Raw genomic sequence first — 16,010 nt, 5'->3', positions numbered from 1 at the left:
TTTAGTTTGGTTTTGTTTTGTCCCCTCTGGACTATTAGACAAGCAAATCTGTTTTAGACCTCATCCACACAGTTTTTTGTTTGTTTGCACACATTGCGGTGGGGGGGGGAGTCAAAAACACAAATCTATAAGGAAATATAGCTATGCCAGCAAAAAACCCTAATGCAGTCCCAGATTTTAAAACTACAGGAAAATAAGTTTATAATTGCAGCCTATTCTGCTAGAGAAAGTGACTCCAAGTTACCAGTAAAAAGTTGCCCCATTGCTGTAACATTTGCTGTGACTTTTGGGAAGACCTCCTTCCTTTTGGCAGTGGCCAGCGTTGTTCCCTGTTTTATAAGGATACTCAGATGGTTTTAACCAGAGACTATTGTATCACTTATATGTCATTTATTACTCTACAGTGGGTCTTCCTGTTATATGCTTATGCTATGTTCCTACCCTAGAGTACAGATACATTTACAGATGTTGCAACAAATTTTCCTGATCAAATTCCTCATCGTCCACCCAGTGCTTTAAGGATATATTGCCTCTGTTGAGGCTCAATTCTACAGTCTCAATTCTACAACCACTTTATCTGTCAACAGTAGAAATTATCTTGGTTAACAACTTCACAGAACTTTTCATGTGCGGTCTTCCATAAAAAACCAAAAAAAACCCAAAAAACTCTGACATAATTTCACTGTTTCACTACTAAGAAATATATTAGATCCTGCTGGATATTTTAGACTGTTTAAAATAAAACAGTGCAAAGGCGGTTAAGGTAAAGATTTGGCCATGACAAATCACAAAATAGATATGGTTAGATCAACAAATAAATAGTTCTTAACTGAAATACATGTAGATATTTGTGAATAAAAACTCTGACTTCCACAGTAATTAAATTTCACTAACAAAAAGCAAACCTAAAAACTTGTTTCACATCACTGATCACTACTTAGCTTTTACCTTTCAAAGGACAAATGAAGATTATTTACAGAGAAATGTGTCAGATATTAAGTCAACTAAAAGAAGTCCCTTAAAAGAAGGCAAGCAGTTTTTTGCTTGTTCATTTAAACAGAGCATTGAGTTGACAGAGATACTAATAACTTCTTGTTCAGAAAAACACTTCAGTATGTTTCTATTAATTTCTAATATTTACAAAATGACTAGAAAATGCAAACACAGCTTTCAATTATATAGCTTCCTGGTAAGAGCAGACTGTGACTCAAAACTACACATTAGCAATGCACTATAGGTGACTTCAGATTGGGTCATTTGCATAGTTTTAAACTACTAGTTTAAAGCCACTTGTAGTCAAGGTTTACCAGGAAGCAGCACAAGGTAAAGGCCTATCTGACCTACAAAATTAGGTACAGCAGGACTTTATTGTCAGCCAGATGATACAAAATTTTTACCAATGCCATTTACCGCTCCTCAGCTGGCTCACCCTGGCCTTTTGAAATCATGGCCATTTTTCTTCTTCTACCCATATCCACATGTCTTATGACCTATTTAAACACCCCACAGGATGGGGAAGGACAGATCACGCATGGAAAGATGTGATTCCGAACCCAGCTTTAAACCAATTTCTGCTGTGCCCCAAACAGGGTGTCACAATAACCTCATAATCTTTATTTATACACTTATGTAATAAATGCCTTAGCTATCTATTATAACAAAAGAACACAGTTAAGTCCAGTTTACTCAAAGATGCATGTCAGAAACACTAGCACCCTGCCATCAGTTGGTGTACAGTCAGCCAGAATGCAGCATCAACCACCTTCACCCAGTCTAATCCCTCCAGCTTCAGGGGGGAGCACTGGGCCTCTCTTCACATCCCAATCCATGCTCTCCTGCCTGCTCCTTGTACTTCCTTGGGTGAACAAAGTGCTGGCATGGTGAGAAGAGCACACAGTCAGTGTGAGCAAAACAGTGCCACATTCACCTTACATGAGCTGCACTGCAATTACAGCTGTCAAACCAAGCCTTCCCACCATAAGCCCTCATCCTCCCATACATCAAACTTAAATGGCTCCACATCTGCTAAAAGGGAACTAATCCCAAGCCCCCATCTTTCCTTCAAGAAGATTCACACAAAGCTATACCAACTCATCCACAGGCCACATGGTGGCCATATCTAGTACAGGCAAAGACCAGAGAGCTATTCAAGTGATAGAAATGCCCCCCTCTGTGGCAGCATAATTTAAATTAGCTTAATAGCATTGGCAGATTGCAACTGAAGCTGCAAATCTGAGTGCACGCTTCTGGGAACAGCACTACAAAGGCATCTTTTCATGACAATGCTAAGCTATGACAGATGGGATTCCACCAGCACATGAAAACACAAGGTGTGTCCTGACTGACTCAGCTATCAGGACTAAAGTGATTTTTTTGGAAGCTTCCTATTACACATTCAACAGGATGTTTGTTGCAAAAGGAAGAGTAGAGATTTCATCAAAATAGATGCTAATGTAAAGCAAAGCTGACACTCAGTCACATATCCAACTCCTGGGAGGTAAGATGACCTAAAGGTCTACCAGCTAAAGCAGTCATACAAAGACACCATAAAGACTCCACAGCAAGAAGCAACTCTACAGCAGTGCTGCAGATCTCTCTACATGTTAATCCAAATACTGTCAATCTTTACATGGAAGAGGATAAACTCTTTTTAACTCACTTGTATTAACAAGAGCATTTCGAAAAGAGAAAGAGGCAAACCACAGTGGTAAGCATTAACCAGGTATCTCTCCCAAACAAGGCTCTTCAAGAGCCTTGCTTAAAAGTTCTCCACCCTCCAAAAGGGCAGACTCAAAGTTTAAAGACTCTCTCCTTCCCAAGGGTCCTGCAGTCCACTGACACAGCCACCCCACAGTCCATCATTTAACTCCAATATCTCAACTCTTCAGTAATGAAATGGGTAGTTCCATAAAAGTGTCAGCTCAGAACCAGAAGCAAGATAAATGGTCAAAAAAGCCAAGCATATGACAGGAATGATCACTATCCCTATAGATAGGGAACAGAACAGAAATCATTATTAAGTGCTATATAAATCCATCAGGCAGCTGTGTCTTGGATACTCTGAGCAATGTAGAACTGGAACAGAAAGAGAAGAGAAAGCTGATAAAGGATAAAAAGAAGATATGGAATGGTACCTTCATAGCAAGTGGCTGTAACTGGACTTTTCTGACTAGAATAGTTGAGACAGGGTGGAAAAAATCATGTGTGGCATGAAATGGAAGAAATGATTAATCATCTTTTAATACAAGAGCTAGGATATGTGAAATACAACCAGCAATTTTAAAAACAAAGCTTTTTCTACACAACCTATAGATTCCTTGCCACAAAGTGAGGTAAATGCTAAAAACAATCCAGGTTGAATACATCATTAGGCACGATCGTGGTTACAAGAATCCACTTACAGTATAAAACACCAACACATTGTCTCTGTGGACAGACAGTACTCCAAAGAAGTCACTCGCCTTGCCAAACACCCCTTTCCCGGAGTGCCCATCATCAGAGACTGGACACTAGGCTAGGTGGACCTCTCACCTGATCATGTGCAGATTTCCCCATTCTGATTCTTTTATTTTTTATTTTTAAATATCATAAGTAGATCTTAAACAAGGGCATGACATCTGCCCGGTTTAAGATGCACTGTGTACATCACTACCAAAGTTCTTAAGCAGTACTGTGATTTCTCAGACAAAAGGGACTAAACAAGACTTCTGGGGTCATCATGTTCTGGGTGCTTCCAATTTCATCTGAATCAGTTAAGTTCCACTTAGAAAATTTACATTGATTTTTTAAATGTAATCTTGCATCTGAAAATACAGATAAACAAGTGATCTGTGAACCAACAGTGCCGTGGAAGGAGCTGAATATATAAAGGAAAGGAAAATATTTGAGAAGGAGGGGGTGAAAGCAAGAAAGCAATTTCATTTTTAATTTCACTCATTTTCCATATAATTTGTCAATACATTTTAGCAGCTTGTTGGGGGGGGGAAGCTACTGAGAAGTCTCTTATACATACACGCCTACTTACACCAGTGCCTCCTGTATATCACATGCAAATTGTAGTACATTCAAGGAAAAAATAAGACTGAACCTTTGCTGTTCTGGCAGCAAAGGGCTGATTTGAGTTTAATTACTTTCAAGTATTTTTAAACATTTTCAAAAAGCCCTCACTTTCTCCTACTACATGATTACAAATAATAGATATGCTAGCTATGATTTTCATATATTTCTCTAAGTATATTTAATGACAAATTTTTATAAAACAAATAACATCTACTTTATCATATCAAATTTCTGAGTTATAGCCAGCCTTTGGGAGAGAATCTAACTATTTTATCAGGGGAAGGGAAAAATATTACCCCAGAAATATTTACTCTTGTCTGTTTATTTGTGACAATAACGACTTTGCATGAGAAAGTCTGAGGAATACCTACCCTAATAAATTACTCGAACTTGTAAAACATACAGTTCTTTTTATGCTTAACTATCCCTATGATCTGAAATATCATGGTTAAATAGCTTCAGGTAAGCTCATGCATTTCTACAGTTTTTATCCTCATAACTTTTATTTAGTATTACAAAAAACCACACACTTGCACAGACACCATCAGAGGCAGTGCAATGCGTATTTCTATGAGCTAGTTGACAAGCCAGCAGCATTCTTCAAAATATTTTTTTAAATATTTCCTTGGGTTTTTTTTTCAAATTTGAAAACATGCAAATTGCTAAAAATAATATTCAAGAAATATAAGTTTAAAGTGATTGAGTTGTGAAAACAAGCTGAACTTGTTCTTTATCAAACTGTGGGAGTTGCAGATGAAAGGAGGTGCTATATAAGGAATAGCTAGACTTCAACAGAGAACACACTGCCAAAACATTTTGGCCTAGATTCTGACAGGCATGCACCCAAGTTGAAGGGTCATGGAAAGCAGCGGTGTAAAGAAACAATCTACAGAGACCAGAAAACATTACACTGAGGATTATGGCTGTGTTGGAGCAGGGAGGAGGTAGGTGGAGGAAAGGGGGACACACAGATAGAAGCTGCTTGGGGTTTTGTTTGCTAGGGTTTTTCAATCGAAATCTGTGGAGAAAGACAAAAGATACAATATTTCAATTATGTGCTAAGGGCCGGAGAAGATATACAAGCACAATTTCTAAGACTGCAACAAATTACAAGATGTATCTTGTTCCTTTTCCTAACTTGCTGCTGCTCCTTCTCATTCTCTTTCCCAGAATATGTTAGGAAGAAGAACGGACAACAAACTATCCCACACAGCTCCTGAAAAAGGCCAAGAAATTCATACTCTATAATTTGATTAGACCCTTAATAAACATGTCAAAATTTTAATGAAGAATTCTGTATCTGGCAATCTTTCATGCTCATGAGAGTACAGAGCATCATAAAGAGGAAATAAAAATCAAATTACAATGCAAGAGATTTGTGAAAGGTCCAGCGTGAATTAACAGCTTCATAAATGAAAAGAAAAATTAACAGTTTAAAATTCTTACAATTCAGACAAGAAGACTTAATAAAAAGGAAGCTGACAACTAGTTAGACGTAGTTTAACCTGGAAAAGTACAGGCTGTAAAATTAAAGTGAGGAGTGGGAAAGGCAGTCAAAAAAGGATGATTGAAAAACAGTACTCATGTTAAACAGCAGAGATGACTAGGAAGAAAACAGATGCTCCAGTGTGCACTAAACACAGAAATATCTCATTGTAGGCTACAGAATGGCTCTCACTGGAACAGACATATGAATCCAAACCTTTGTGTTCTGCATTCACTAACACCAGGATAAAGATGTCTCATCAACAGGATCACAAACACACACAGACACACACTTCAGGGACTGGCTTAGAATAAGGAACAAAAACAAAATTTGTGTTAGTTATCAAATTCAGTAGAGCACAGTTCTACTTGCAGATATCAAATGTATCTCATAAAAGCCCAAGAACCATACCTTAAGCTGACTACACTGAAAGAACCAGCTACTGACAAGTCTGTTTCGCTAAAGCTTCAAAAAAGTCTGTGTCTCCAACTAATAAACCTCCAACTGGTACAATACACCAGCATTTTTGATACTTGGCAATAGAAACTAAAGTCTCTATCTGCTGCCATGCTACACACACACACACACAGACACACACACACACACAAAATCTCATGTTTCCTAGATACAATTCTTCAACTCTTCAACAAGCTTCACCTGCTCTGGTCAGATGGATATTCAACATTCTTCTCCACTTACCTAACACATACCCCACGGTACCAACCTGACTGCTTGCACTTGCAATTCTAAAATGGGCTGCATGCCACATTTTCAGCATAAAATGCCACGGACCATATAAGTTATCAGAACTTCCTACTGTTCTTACACCAGTGAACAAGCTCATAAAAAAAACCTTTACGTAAGTGTTACCTTTGGTGTTAACATTAGTCTGACGAGTCAGAGTAAAGCAAAAATCACTGGTCTGATTTCACTATGGTTTTGAATGAAAAGATATTATGCTTGGGAATATTTTGTTTTACCTGTTCCTATAACATACCAGCTGCTACATGGTACATTTCCCTTCCTGTGGTAAAGGGCTTGTAGGTGCTTACATAATTTTACAATTCTGATACTCAGACATTAAATTATACACACCGAAGTCAGACACATAAGGAGGCATGTCATCTGTTCAGACCAGCATTGCTTCAGCACATTTCTTAATCAACGACACATCTCACATGTCTCAATTAAAAACTAATTTATAGGAAAGCCAAGAGGAAAAGAAAAAAAAGCCCCCTAACTACACATCAATCTTTATGAAAACCATGCTTCGAAGTCTCATGAGTGCAGATACTTTTATTAATGGCAGTTTTCAAATCAGTATCCTATGATAAAGGCTTCAAATGCCTGTCGAATTAATTCACCCGGTGCAATTGCAAGTACTATTTAAAAGGGGGGAGGAGGGGAGGGAGCGGGAAACCAGAAAAAGAAAAATAAGAGCCTGAAGTCTATTTCAGCTAGTCAGCTGGTCATTCGCGTGATACTTCACACCGTAAAAAATAAGAACCCGTTCACGATAAAGCTTCACCCCAAGCAAACGAAGGGTGCTTCCTAAAGGAGGAGGTGGGGGTGAGGGTCCCGCACACGACCCCCCACCGCCCCGCATCGCCCCGGCACAGCACAGGAGATGCTGCCTCCCCCCTCTGCCCGGAGCGACCGCTTCAGCCCCGGGCTCTCTGCCCCGAGGTTCTCCTGGGGCCAACAACTCACTGCCGCACCGGCCGCAGCTCCCACCGCCCGGCCCCAAGGGCTTTAATTCCGCAAAACCCCGTGCCGTGGGCCGGGCGGGGGAAGGGGCAAGAAATTCTCGGCTTTTAAACAAAACAGACGCCGGCCCTACATAGTGCTTTCCCTCCCCTTTCTCGCCCACCAATCTTTTTTTCGTGTGGGAAGGGGGGGATCCCGCTGGCCAGCGGCAGCCCTTGCCTTCCCGCCCCACGCCTCGGGGCGAGGGGAGCGGCCGGGGCGCCCCGCGGGCTGCGCCCCCTGCGCTGAGCAGGGAGACGCCGGGAAAAGTTTGAGCAGGGAAAGGGGAGAGAGCAGCTCCGGCCCCGCCGCCAGCACCGCCGGCACCTGGGAGGCTGCCCGGGGGGGAGAAGGAGGAGGTGGGGAGGAAGGGGAGTTTGCGAGGTGCCCGAAGCCCGCGCTCCGCCCGCCCCTGCAAGCCTCGCGCCGGCAGCACACGCGCGGGTCGCCCGCCCCGCCGCACCGCGCCCCGCAGAGCGGAGGGGATGGAGGTGTGGGGCGGCCCTTCTGCAGCCCCACCGCCGCTCCTCGGGGCGGGAACCCGGAGCAGTGCCACCCGCGACCCCCCGCAACCCTCTCTCCTTCCTTTGCCGGCGCGCACCCCGAGCACGGCGCGACCCAGCCGCGCCGCCCGCCCTTACCTGGGCGCCGAGCAACAACTCACCTGCGGAGAACTGGGCCCGGGCCGCCCCGAGCAGGGCGGGCGAGCGGCCGGCCAGCAGGGCGAGCGCCGCCAGCAGCGGCAGCGAGGCGGCGGCGCCGGCCCCCCTGCCCATGCCGACTTGCGGAGAAGTTTCTGAAAGAGGCCGGGGCTGCCCCGGCCCGCGGCGGCGGGCGGAGCGCGCCTCGCCCGCCCCTTTCGCCGCGGCGCCTCGCCAGGAGACCCCCGCGCCGAGGGGCGCCCGCTGGCCCCGGGGCCGCCCGCTGGGGCAGCCGTCTGCGGCGCGACGAGCGCGGCGGCAGAGGCACCGACTCCCCTCGTACTCCGGAGTTACTTTGCTGCTGGGAGAGCGGGGCGGGAGGGAGGAGCCGAGAGCGCACGTCCAACCCCCGCTCCCCGGCACTTGGCACGGGGAATGTGGGACTCCGGCCCGCAGCCCGGCGCGGGCGCAGCGGCGCCCGGCAGCGCCTCCTGCTGCAGGCGCGGGGGCAGCACCGGCTCGGATGGGATCGGCGCTGCCCGGATCGTCTCAATGCTGTCCGGCCCCGCTCGGCTTGGCTCGGCTTTCCTTGGCACGGCTCGGCTCGGAACGGCTCTGCTTTCTCTGGCACGGTTCGGCCCGACTCTCCTCCGCTCACTCTGGCACGGCACGGCCTGGCTCGGCGCTGCTCGGCTCGCCTCGGCTCGGCTCAGCACGGCACAGGAGCCGCTACCGGTGGCTGTGCGAGCCCCTCGCTCTCGTCCCCCGTCCTGGGGAGAACCTGCCGCTTCTGTAGGAGAAGGAGGAGGCGGAGAGGGGCAGAAGGGAAAGCGCGCCGGCTGAGCTGGTGGGGCGGGAGGTCGGGGCAGGGAGCGCGGCCGGGGGCGGAGGGTCCCGGGTGCTGGTTACGGGGGAAAGTCCCCCCGCCCCGGGCGGGAGATGCTGGCTGATCCCCCTTTTGGAAACGCGGTATCGATCGGGTGACAAGCGTGGAGTTATCAGCGCACATCAAGCAGCCTGGCTGTATCCTCGAGTCAGGGTTCACGTTTTTGCTTTCTTTGGCAACACTTGTCTGGTTTCTAATGCCAGTAAAGGCTCATTGATCGGAATTGGAATGGTAATAAAGAGTATTGCCATTAATGCTGTCATTTCCACGTGTAATCGAAATTCGACCTTTCAGACAGGTCTGTGTGCAGCTGTGAGACTGACACCCGTGGTTTGAGAAGCAGAATACTCTCTCCCAGGTATGCCCTATAACAGCCTCGTTTTCTGTCTCTGAAAAAAACCCCAAAAAGCATTTAGAATAACAGATCAAACCACCAGTGCTGGAATTTCTGTTTAAATAGGCATAATTTCCTCTAATTTTTTTAACCTATTTTTTATTAGATTTTCTTTTTTCGTGACAGCTTGTAATTAGAGACGTTGTATAATGATTACAAATGAACCTGAAACCAGTGGAAACTCACAGGTTTTATTGCAAACTCGAAATTCAATCCAGGCTCATCAAAGGTTTGCTGTGATTCAAAATCATTTCCAGCCAATGTCTGGCAATTGGGGTTTACCTTTAAGCCCCGTGAGGTTTTCACAGCAGAAAAAAATTAAAAAACAGACGAAACACAGCAGTTTGCCTTATCATACGAACTAGCGCATGTACTTCACACACCCCCAGAAAAAAAAAACTAACACTAAAAAAAACCTGTACACCTGGAACCCCCTGTCCTTCATTTGGGTGGAGTGGCTGAAAACCAACTTGCATGATGTGCTTCAGTGAACACTGGCTCTTTGTTTGAACTTCGAGAAGAATGGGAGCTGTGTGAGATGATCTCATGACACCCAGTGTTTCAGTAAGGATGGGCCACATACTAGGTCCAAGTAAACATGGGAAATTGTTCTGAGCGGGGGAAGGAAAGCAGTGTGTCAGCCCAGTTTCTGATGCACAAGGCTACAACACTATTTCTGTTGTTAGGCGAAAACTTTTAATGAAAAAGTTCCAAGTCATATAGGTATAGTTGTGGAGGAGTACATGGGTATCTTATGCCAGTCTTTATCCTGAGAGCTATAGAATTGACACTGTAAAAGTGGCTTCAAGCCATGTGAATGGTTTGGGAAGCAGAACAGAGGAAGACTAATGCCTGCTTCCCCTTTACCATCACGGCAGGTTTGCATGTATCTCTGATGTCCAGTACTGCAGATTGCCACATCCAGAGATCCAGAGCGTGGGAGCAGTTGGTAGGTGATAGTGAATGTGCAGGTCCAGGTCACTATTCCATTTCATTGCTGTAAGATGATGAATCCCACTGATGTACAGTTGTCTGTGCTTTATCCAGGTAGTTTACATATCTTCCAGTAGGAGTCTCTTGGGATTTCATCCTTTCCCATTACTCACATTGCTATTAAAAAGCAATAAAAAGGATTTTGATTGCTCTTCTTTCTTTGACTGGAGAGTTCAAGCTTAAGAGGAATGGGTGAGATGTGCTTGTGACCTCACTTTTCCCTCAGATGTGCGTACATCTTTTGAACTATTATGTGTAGTTCACTCTTTGTGTCTTTCTACCATACTTGGCATCCTGAAAAATATTTAAACTTAAACATCAGGTTTGAGATCATTTTTATGTTACATAACATGAATGGATTTATTTTTTGTTCCAGCTTTTATAGTTTTAGAGCTTTAAGTGTTTTACAGTTTTTACATTTCCAATTAAGAGCCAGTATATCTATAATACCTCTTACACATCTTTTACGAACTGTCTGAGCAAACAACTTGTATGCTAAATGCAAGCCAAATATAGCACCAGAAAGATGGAGACACCCCAACATCTTTCCCTCCAGCCTAAGGGGTATTTGGAACTTAAGGAAGGTACTGTTTATTGTGATAATTACAACCTCTAAATAAATTCCCTAATAAATCTCTGTCAAATTCAAGAAAGTTTGGTTCTGAAACTCGACTAGATGCCTCTACTCTCTTTGCATTCCCTGTTAAAACTTCCCCATTATAGTTTTGGGTGTTGCTAATCCCATCATAACATATTTTTTAATACAGGCTATCATTTAATTATGTTCATAATGACTGACAGATATCTAACATAATATATAATCTCACAGTAAAATACATTAAATTAACAATATTCCAGTGCTATATGATAGAATTCTCATCGAAAGTGGTATTTCCCCATGGCATATGAATAGTATATAAAGTTTAGATATGTTATAGTAAGTTACATATTCCTAATCAGGAAAGATAGTTCCCTCTTTTCCTTTAACCTAGAGCACAAGGGGATTTGGAGAGATTTAAATGAAATTTTTCAAAAAATCAGATAGTCAAAGATTCTCATTATCCTGCTGCTCCCATTCGACTTTCCACCCCTCTACACTTTTGTTTCCTTTGTGAAAAACTGCTCATTTATTTTGTGAGTCTTAACAAGATCCAAGGCCTTGAAGTTCTGGCTCTTGGAGGTTGAAGATCCTAGAGAAAATTGAGACTCATATTGACTGAGGTTTTCTTGGTGTTATCCAATAATGCCTATGTCAGGGTTGTCATTGTATTTTCACTTCTGAAAAAAATACCTCCATAAAATGTACTGCAAATTTCAATTAAATGTGATATTTTGCTCCCTAGTTCTTACAGAGGCTTTTTTAGAGCATACTAATTCCACAGAGAACCAACAGCCAAAGCTCTTGTCTAACTATGGACGCCTGAACTGAAGAGAAGGAGACAATGCTGAGTCTTACTGATGCTTTTGAACAGTCTCCCAGTTGCTTTTTTGATGCAAATGTAGGGCAGGCAGAGGTCTAAAAGGATGATGATTCACTGATGCATATGATGTGTGCACAGGTGGACCTGGATAATAGCTTCCCCACATTCACCCAGCTACTTGTGGTACATGGTGAGAATAGGGCATACAACAAGTGAAGTACCCTTTGAGAGGGGTACCTCTGCAACTCTTGCTCACATTCTTCAGTCCCAATGTCATCAGAGCTAGTGACAAGCTTGTGTGATTACAGAGAGCTGTGTGGCGTTTTGTTCAGCCAAAGGGTGGACTCAATGATCTTGGAAGTCTTTTCCAACCTAAATGATTCTAATATTCTATTCTATCATTCTATGATTTCCCATCCCGAGCCTCCTCGGGAATGTTCTCACCTGACCAACATTCTCAGTAATGTCCACCTTTCAGGGTAGAATTTTCCGTTCTTTACCCAGAGACAGAATATTACTTTGGTCTGCTTGTCACTTCTGCAGTTTTGATAAAATAACATTTGTTTTTTTAAAAAGAGTTCATAACCTCAATTTTTAAAAAGAGTCCACAGCCTCAATTACCTGTTATTGACCAAATCCTGTCTTATTTTTTTTGAGCAGACAAAATAGTTCACAACTGAAATATAGCATGGGAATAGCCTTCAAGAAGGAATGAGACATGAGCTTGTTCTCATATAAATTGTTTTACTGAATTCCATCCCTTCAAAGTTACATTGTACTGTGCATTCCTCATGCCAGGGTCCAGCCCAGAAACAAGCTGGTTCCTGAGTTTGTCTAAACATCAAAGAAACTGTTCTGTAAAAGTCTTTATCTGAGTATGGTCTTATTGTGTAAGACACTATTTGGTTAAAGCAAGGTGTATCGAGATCTGGTCTCTGGGAGACAGCTGATAGCTAAAACACAGTGTATCTATTGTTGATTATAAATGCACTAACATCCTCAGAACCGTTTAGTTTTAAACAAGTTCTTGCAACACATTTTCTGTATGTGTGCAAATTTCCACATTATCTAGAAGCCTTTTACTTGTTGTCTTCTACCCCCATGCCATCCATCACAGTTGCATGCTCGTATTCCTCATTAGAAACATAGGAGGAAACATTATTTTGTGCCATTGGGGAAGATACCAAAAAGATTTTAGAAGTTTCTGAGGACTTGCAAAAGTACATTGCACTTCTGTACTAATTGCCCAATTCTTTTTAGATTATTGTACCTGTACCTGCTGCTTGCAATTGTTTGAAAGCATGTAGAGCTAAAGTCAGCAACACTAAAGCTGAGCTTGAACTCAGTTGAAGGTGTTCATGCAGGTTTTGGAACAACTCTGAAGAGGCACTCAATATGCTGTTCAAAGGTTCATGAGAACTTGGGAAGCAAAATGCACAGATGGCCTTAGAGCGTGTGTTGCCACTGAAGTACAGCAGACCAAGATATTCAATAATAGAGAACAGTCAGATGAGCTGTTGCAGGTGTTAATCTGATGCACTGAAAATGAGAAGCTGATAGAAAAATGAAAGTGAAAAGATAATATAGAGATGGGCTATCTAGAGATATCATTTTAGCAGCAGCTTTTCAGGCTAAATAGTTGCTTGTGATCAGCAGGATAAATCACACAGTATTGCTTCTGTTCACATATTAGGTAATATATTTGTAGCTTAATTGAGTAAACATGCATATTTAAAATTCAGAGAGTAGAATATTTGTAAGAAGCTAATGGATGAAAGAAACAACTTAAAGTAAAATCAATGTGATGCAAAATAACATTGCACTTTTCATCCAGTTTTACCCAGGCTTAGCAGGTTCTGATTGGCACAAGCAACATGACAATATTTTGTACATAAAAAGAAATGCAGAGCTGGGTAGTTTCCTATTGAGAACCTTTGAAGAGCATGCAGTTTGTGAATTGACAAGTGATAGGCCTCAAAATACTTAAATATGATTCTGGGGATGCTGGTGGCTTCACACTGATAGAGAGTAGGTTTAGATTAGATATTGGAAGAAGTACTTTACATGAGGGTGGTGAAGCACTGGAAGCAGTTGCCCAGAGAATTTGTGGATGACTCATCCTTGGAAGTGTTCAAGAGCAGGTTGGATGGGGCCCTGAGCAACCTGGTCTGATGGATAGCATCCCTGCCTGTAGCAGGGGATTTAGAACTAGATGATCATTAAGGTCTCTTCCAACCCAGGCCATTCTATCATTCTATGATATCTCTTTTTCTAGACTTATTTTTTTAGCATAGTTAGAGTTATTCAGAGGTCCCGGAGGAGACATTTCATAGAAAACAGACATCTGAAATGCATTTGTAAATGTCAAACCCTGGTCCCATTAGTGACAAAAAATTCAACAACTTCATTTGAATGGTGTGATTCGTCTAGGGAGAGTAATGACATGCAAGTTGTGCATAACCTCAAGACCTCTCACAGTGCTGGTACGTCCAGTTGTGCTACATCCAATGATCAGTTTATTAAGGGGGCTTGGAGATAAATTAATTATTTAAAATTACAATAAATTGAGAACTCAGTCTTCCCTCCCTTAATAGACGTAAGGTTCTTGTGATTACCATTAGATCCTCAATACCAGATATTGTCAAACTCTTATCTGAAAGACGTGTTTCAGAAAACTTTAAAGTGACATAAATAAAGCTTATAAATCACAAATTACTTTTAAGTAATTGTCCTTGTTTCAGCCAAGGACAGGGTTAATTTTTTGCCATGAGGGAGCCTGGAGCCATGGGGGCATGACCAAGACCCTAATGTTATTTGATACCATCTCATGTGAGGGAAAGGGACTCTCTGCCTCTTTTCCGAGAAGAAGGGCTTTCCTTCAGGTGGAGCAAGCGTAGTGGGCAGAGCAATGGGTGACACTGGTCCCGACCGGAGGGAGTGGTTTGGGTGGCATGGCTGCAGTCAGGCCAACCTCCACACTCTCTCTTTTGTACTCTTTTGCTATTAATATTGTTAACGTCACTGTTACTGTTCATTTTTTTAATCTCATTGCTGTTTCCAGTAATTTTTTTTATCTCAACTCATGACCTTTGTCTTTTGTGCTTTCAGTTGGAGGGGGAGGGGAGTGGCTCGTGATCTTTTTAGCTGCAGTAAATCACGACAGTAATGCAGAACTCTGTAGTGTTGAGCAGGTCTCTTGGTAGTGACTTTTATTGGCTTATCCAGGCATAAATGTCCAATACAGATTACTGTAAAACATGTTACTGAAACAAAAGAAAGCTAGGTCTGGCTTGTAGGAGAGCAATTACGCTCCCTATAATGACTGTTAGTGTTACAGTGGTATGTTCCAAACTTGTATGAAATCCAAATTCTTACATGTTTCCACCTCTTCTTGTTAATTGGGAATTGATACATATAAGGGTGCTGAGAAGTCTGCCTGGATTTAAAATTATCTAAAGAATAGTACCCTGAGCATAAACACCCATGAGTAAATGACAATATAAAAAACACTGTTCAATGCTCAGACACATTTATCCATTAAAAAGGAATATATTCAGGTTCTTGCTGTTAAACAAGAGATGGCTAAGATTTGAATAAGAAAGAGATTTGAACAAGCCCAGTATATGATTCAAACTTACCTTCACAAATACTAATGATAGCCAGGAATGAAAATTGGAATCTGCAATCAGTCAGTCCATACTCAAGGGAACAAGAATATGATTAAAATAGTTTCAAGTCCAGGACTATACACACATTTATTTTTGCATTCTCACTGGCTACCAACCAAAAGCAAAACTGGGGACCAGCTATGTGCCCTCCATAATTGCAGCTATGCTGCTGGTCAGTGACAACCCACCAGAAAAGGAAAGTTCCCATCTGGTAGAGGTTTTCTGAATTACCTGCAGGGAAAAGAAGACCTGAGTAGTGAAAGATCCTAAACAAAATATAGCCCTCTGTACTTGAGCCTGCCATGTAAGTTGTCAGCTGGGGTAGGGCTATATGACCTCTCAAACGAGGAATAGATATTGAATTATTTCTTCATCACATATAAACCTGAGGAATTGTTAAAGCTCTGAAGATACTTTTGCAGAAACAATTGGTAAAAATTCTTGGTTGCCATTTCTATAGTTTTAGGAAGATTTCATCCCCAAGGGAAATTAATCAAGCCACGTTAATATATACTCAGAAGACACATAAGTCATAACTGACATCTGGTATAGTGATCGTTCATGTCATTCCACAAAAGCTTTCTCTCTCTGAACAGTCTTTCATAAGCCACTACTAAACTTCTCCTCAAAAGTGGAAAGTCTCATCAGATAAATCTTACCAGTCATAAAGACTTTATCTCTGGGGTCTGACAGCTGTTTTCTGGTTGTTCTTAGAA

The 16,010-nt window shown here is 42.5% G+C and overlaps 1 protein-coding gene across 8 annotated transcripts in view; it reads right to left on the bottom strand.

Moving 5' to 3' along the window:
- The window catches only part of PTPRK (protein tyrosine phosphatase receptor type K), a 395,313-nt gene extending 387,013 nt beyond the window's left edge, over positions 1–8,300 (bottom strand). For 4 of the 8 annotated variants that reach the window (XM_051792097.1, XM_051792099.1, XM_051792101.1 and 1 more), the window contains exon 1: positions 7,956–8,300. In XM_051792097.1, coding sequence (XP_051648057.1) covers positions 7,956–8,067 — 112 coding nt within the window. In that variant the 5' untranslated portion in view covers positions 8,068–8,300. The remainder of the gene's footprint in view (positions 1–7,955) is intronic. The other 4 variants (XM_051792098.1, XM_051792100.1, XM_051792096.1 and 1 more) reach the window with 3 other exon arrangements.
- Between the last annotated feature and the right edge of the window lie 7,710 nt (positions 8,301–16,010).

Source organism: Manacus candei, unplaced genomic scaffold (genome assembly GCF_025592945.1).
Source record: "Manacus candei isolate 608988 ecotype Guabito, Panama unplaced genomic scaffold, ASM2559294v1 h1tg000034l, whole genome shotgun sequence".
Classification (NCBI taxonomy): Eukaryota; Metazoa; Chordata; class Aves; order Passeriformes; family Pipridae; genus Manacus; species Manacus candei.
Note: the sequence above shows the minus strand (reverse complement) of the source record. Positions and strands in the feature narration are given on the sequence as shown.